The 5,228-nt window shown below is 41.0% G+C and overlaps 2 protein-coding genes across 2 annotated transcripts; both read left to right on the top strand.

The window, feature by feature from the left end:
• The first annotated feature begins 1,593 nt into the window (after nt 1–1,593).
• LOC110701640 lies at nt 1,594–4,119 on the top strand. Its single transcript, XM_021879254.1, has 2 exons — nt 1,594–2,984; nt 3,315–4,119. The coding sequence occupies exons 1-2, from the start codon at nt 1,594–1,596 to the stop codon at nt 4,117–4,119; spliced, it is 2,196 nt and encodes a 731-aa protein (XP_021734946.1).
• Nucleotides 4,120–4,127: 8 nt separating this feature from the next.
• On the top strand, nt 4,128–4,949 carry LOC110701639. Its single transcript, XM_021879253.1, has 2 exons — nt 4,128–4,379; nt 4,545–4,949. The coding sequence occupies exons 1-2, from the start codon at nt 4,128–4,130 to the stop codon at nt 4,947–4,949; spliced, it is 657 nt and encodes a 218-aa protein (XP_021734945.1).
• The last annotated feature ends 279 nt before the right edge of the window (nt 4,950–5,228 follow it).

The following is a 5,228-nucleotide window of genomic DNA, read 5'->3' as shown; positions in this document are numbered from 1 at the left end:
AATATCCTCATCACTAGACTTTCCACACTTTCACTTTGTTCGATAATCAAATGACATGAAAGGTATTCATCACTAGGTTTGGTTTAGGGGGAGACACAATTGGGTGTCTACAGAAACCTCAACTTTGACTGAGTTTGGAGAAACTTATGTTTCGAAAATATAAGTCAAAGTAACGATGGAGACGGAGAATGATTCAGATGGTTCTGCGATCCTAAATCATTCTTGCAACGCAATACCTAAAAACTAGCATTAGTTAAAACAGATGAGAGAATTAAGAAACGCGTATCTTGCATCGTCGAGCACATGTTTCGGGAGTAACCGATTTGTTTGACGATCTTCCTTAAGCTAGGGGATACCGTTTGAAGACTGCTACGCTTATAACTACCTCCAATTTTTGCTGTGATAATCTTCCACAAGCTAGGGAACACTGTCAAAGATTGCACAGCTAGCAACGAACTTCTACCGTTTTGTGACCATCTTCCGCAAGCTAGGGAACACGATCGAAGATAACTTTGCTTGAAATCACATCCTGCTTTTGACAACCATCCACATCCTAGGGAACACCGTCAAAGAAAACTTCTCTTGAAGCCATCCTCAGTTGTTTATGACAACTTTCCACAAGCTAGGGAACGTCGTTGATCAATGCTTCTACATCTCGAGCTTTTTTCTTGAATCATAGTGACAACTTTCCCTATCATAGCTGACGCGGGTGCATGGAACTTAGTGGAGGTCAAGCTCCTTGGAGGTCACCTTTCGGGGCTAACTATCATCACACTTGAAGACAAGAAGCTTATCAATATGTTATGCAACTACTTCTTTCAGCCATATCTCCTTTGTTATAAGAAATTTTTAGGTGATTCAAGTTGGAGGTGAAAGTAGAGTTCAAGAGCTTTCCAACGACTGGTCACATGCCAAATTTGAGCAAGAAGAGAAGAAGTTATGAACGTTTGAAGTTGAGCTGTCCAGGAGCAGGGGAGTTCGGCCGAACCAAAATTGTGGTTCGCCAGAACCTTAAGGCAGTTTCAGACCTGATTTTTTCATCTTTGCAGGAGTGGCCGAACTCCAAAGGTTCGACCGAACCTACCCACAAGTTCGTCTGAATTTACCCAGAGTTCGGCCGAACCTTCTCCCGTTTTTCTGTCAGTTTGTGCGAACTATTTAAGTTGTTTTAAGAAGTTTTTGCATTTTAGTTTTTGTTGAACTTTGTAATCAAGAGACTTTCTCTCTCTACCATAATCTTTGTGATTATCTTGCTTTCTTTGTGATTGCATCTCTTGTAATCTTTGTGGTTACACCTTAATCCTAGCTTTACTTGGTGTTGGCTTTGATTAAGACCCCTATTTCATCTATCTTTGTGAATTTGAGATAGGTTTATTTTGGTTTGTTGGTTTGAACTTGTTGTTACTTGATTTCTCCTTCCTTTTACTTGTCTTTCCTTGGTTATTTCATATCATTTGGTATCAAGAGCCTAGGTTATTAGCCTAGAAGGATCCTACAGTTTTTATTTTCTCTTTCCCCCTCTCAAAAGATCTCATCTTTTCCCACCAGATTTGAAATTTTTCTCTCAAAGACACAAGCTTTTTATCTTGAAACATGGGTGATAGATATTATTATGAAGATGATGAAGGTTACAATGAAAACTCTAGATTGGATGCTCTAGAAAGGAAGTTTGATAGACTTCTTGAGGTCTTGGAGAATAGAAGAAGTCCTAGAAGGAGGAGGAGCCCTAGTGAAGAAGATGACTCTCACTCTCCTCACCGGAGAAGGGAACACCGCCAACGACACCATGAGGACAACCGTGACCGAGACATCAAGTTGGAATTTTCGGACTTTGAAGGTAATCTTGATCCTAATGAATTTCTTGATTGGGCTAGAAGTATGGAGAATGTGTTTGAATATAAGGGTTATAATGATGAAAAACGTTTCAAATTGGTCATCCTTAAACTAAAAAAACATGCTTCTTTGTGGTATGAGAACTTTAAGAATCGTAGGAAGAAAGATGGAAAATCAAAAATCACTTCTTGGGCGAAATTAAAGAAACATATGAACAAGGCTTTTGTGCCTAGAGATTATTTGCAAGATGCTTATATTAAATTGAACCCTCTTAAGCAAGGAACTATGTCGGTAGAGAAGTATACTAGGGAGTTTGAAAAATTTTCTATCATGAGTGGAGTTGAGGAAGCACCGGAGCATAAGATTGCTAGGTATATTGGTGGTCTTGAAAGAAAGCTTGGGCAAAAGGTTAATGTGCATGCCCATGGAAGTTTTGATCAAGTGGTGCAAGTGGCTTTAAAGTTTGAGAAGTATGACAAGGTGAGTAGTGCTAGTGGGTATCCTAAGCCTACGTTCAAGAATTCTTTTGCTCTAACAGGTGAGACAAGCAAGCCCATTGTGAAGGATGACAAAGGCAAGGGTCCCATGCATTTTCCTAGCAAAGATGATCACAACAAGATGGGAAATCGAAACACTTGCTACAAGTGTAGAGGCTATGGACATTTTGCTAATGAGATTCCAAATAGTAGAGCTATGATGATTCGTGAAATGGATGATGATGAGTACGAAGATGAGAAGAGGGATTTCGGTGACCCTATATATGATGAGGAGGATGAAATTGTAGTTGACGCCGATGAGGGTCAAATCCTTGTTGTGAGGAGAGCACTTCAGTCCATTTCCACCCCTTCATCGGAAGAGCAAAGGGAAAAAATCTTCCAAACTCGATGCACCATCAAGGAGCGGGTTTGCAATCTTATCATCGATAGTGGCTCTTGCACTAATGTGGCCTCAACAACATTGGTGAGCAAGCTCAATCTTGAAACGACCGATCATCCTACTCCCTACAAGCTTCAATGGCTTAACAATCACAATGAGGTGAAGGTAACGAAACAAACTCTTCTTTCTTTCTCAATTGGCAAGTTATATAAGGATGAGGTGCTTTGTGATGTATTGCCTATGGATGCTTGTCATGTATTGCTTGGTAGACCTTGGTAATTTGATAGAGATGTGATGCATGATGGAAGAAAGAATACTTATTCATTCATGATGGATAAGAAAAAGATTGTACTCAACCCCTTGTCCCCCACCATCAAACACAAAAAAACCTTTGGTACGGGAAACACAATCAAAGAGAACCTTCTCATTGGGGAAAATGAGATGGGCAAGGAGATAAATCAAGGACACATTGTCTTTGTTTGTCTTCTTAGGGAAACATAAGAGAGTGAGCGAGAGAACCCAATCCACCCCCTTATCAAGGAAGTATTGGTTGAGTACCATGATGTTTTTCTCGATGATCTCCCACCCGGTTTGCCACCTATTAGGGGAATTGAACATCAAATTGATCTTATTCCCGGATCACAACTCCCTAATAGACCGGCTTATAGGTGCACCCTCGATGAAGCAAGAGAGCTTCAAAGACAAGTTGGTGAGTTGATTGAAAGAGGATTTGTGAGGGAATCCCTTAGCCCTTGGTCGGTTCCGGCTCTTTTGGTCCCGAAAAAGGATGGTACATGGAGGATGTGTGTGGATAGTAGGGTCATCAACAACATTACCATCAAGTACCGCTTCCCTATTCCCCGACTTGATGATATGCTTGATGAGTTACATGGTTCCAAGGTGTTTTCGAAGATTGACTTGAGGATGGGGTACCATCAAATTCGTATGTGTGAAGAAGATGAGTGGAAGACCGCTTTCAAGACAAAGGAAGGCTTGTATGAGAGGCTAATTATGCCATTTGGGCTCTCTAACACTCCTAGCACTTTCATGAGGCTCATGAATGAGGTACTTCGCCCTTTCATTGGTAAATTTGTTGTTGTTTATTTTGATGACATACTTGTTTATAGCAAATGTGAACTTGATCATGTTAAACATTTGAGGCAAGTATTTGAAACATTGAGAAGTAGGAGGCTTTTTGCCAAGTTGGAAAAATGTACTTTTATGGTGGATAGTATTGTCTTTCTTGGTTATGTGATTTCAAATGTAGGGATCTCAATGGACCCTAGTAAAGTGGAGGCCATTCAATCTTGGCCTACTCCTACTACTCTCACTCAAGATAGGAGTTTTCGTGGTTTAGCTTTCTTCTATCAAAGGTTTGTGAAGAATTTTAGCACTATTTTGGCCCGGTGACCGAATGCATGAAGAAGGGTACTTTTGAGTGGACACCATCGGCTGAAAGGGCTTTTGAGACCCTCAAGAAAAAGTTGTGTGAGGCTCCAATCTTAGCCCTTCCGAATTTTGATCAACCCTTTGAAGTTGAATGTGATGCTAGTGGGGTTGGAGTTGGAGCGGTTCTTCTGCAAGGAGGGAGGCCGATTGCCTATTTTAGTGAGAAGCTTGGTGGAGCAAGAATGAGGTATAGTACCTATGACAAGGAGTTCTATGCTGTTGTGAGGGCTCTTAATCATTGGTCACATTACTTGAGGCTTAGATAATTTGTACTACACTCCGATCATGAATCTCTCAAGTACATCAATGGTTCTCATAAACTCAATGCAAGGCATGCCAAATGGGTTGAATTCCTCCAATCGTTCACTTTCTCTTCTAAGTAAAAGGAAGGGAAGAGCAATGTTGTTGCTGATGCTCTTTCTACGAGGCATTGTATGATCACTATTCTTGATGCGAAGTTTTTAGGGTTTGAGTTGCTTAAAGAGTTGTATCACGATGATGAGGATTTTGGTGGGTTGATGAAGAAGTGTGAGGAAGGGGTCGATGGCTCTTTCATGGTGCAAGAGGGTTTCCTTTTTAAGGGAAACAAGCTTTGTGTTCCAAAATGCTCTCATCGACGGTTCCTTGTTAAAGAAGCTCATCAAGGAGGGCTAGCCGGACACTTTGGGGTTGCAAAAACATATGACATTCTTCGAGAACATTTTTATTGGCCCAAGATGTTTGGTGATGTGAAAGATGTGATAGCTCATTGTGGGGCTTATCACAGGGCTAATAGTCAATTCCGTGAATGACTCTACTCTCCACTTCCGGTCCCTAGTCACCCTTGGGATGATCTTAGCATGGATTTTGTGGTTTCTCTCCCTCGCACTCAAAGGAAAAATGATTCCGTGTTTGTTGTGGTTGATCTTTTTAGCAAGATGGCTCACTTCATTCCTTGCCATAAGACCGATGACGCTTCTCTTATGGCTACCTTGTTCTTTAGAGAAGTGGTGAAGCTTCATGGTATTCCAAAAAGTATTGTGTCGGACCGTGATCCTAAGTTCTTGAGCTACTTTTGGAAGACTTTGTGA

This window comes from Chenopodium quinoa, unplaced genomic scaffold, assembly GCF_001683475.1.
Source record: "Chenopodium quinoa cultivar QQ74 unplaced genomic scaffold, ASM168347v1, whole genome shotgun sequence".
In the NCBI taxonomy this organism is placed as follows: Eukaryota; Viridiplantae; Streptophyta; class Magnoliopsida; order Caryophyllales; family Amaranthaceae; genus Chenopodium; species Chenopodium quinoa.
Note: the sequence above shows the minus strand (reverse complement) of the source record. Positions and strands in the feature narration are given on the sequence as shown.

Bases quoted from the DNA above. Each gene is read 5' to 3' on its own strand.
- LOC110701639 (XM_021879253.1), top strand. From the start codon at position 4,128: ATGAAGAAGGGTACTTTTGAGTGGACACCATCGGCTGAAAGGGCTTTT. The intron at 4,380-4,544 runs GTGAGGGCTCTT...TCTAAGTAAAAG, and splicing joins ACAAGGAGTTCTATGCTGTT to GAAGGGAAGAGCAATGTTGT.
- LOC110701640 (XM_021879254.1), top strand. From the start codon at position 1,594: ATGGGTGATAGATATTATTATGAAGATGATGAAGGTTACAATGAAAAC. The intron at 2,985-3,314 runs GTAATTTGATAG...GCCACCTATTAG, and splicing joins GTATTGCTTGGTAGACCTTG to GGGAATTGAACATCAAATTG.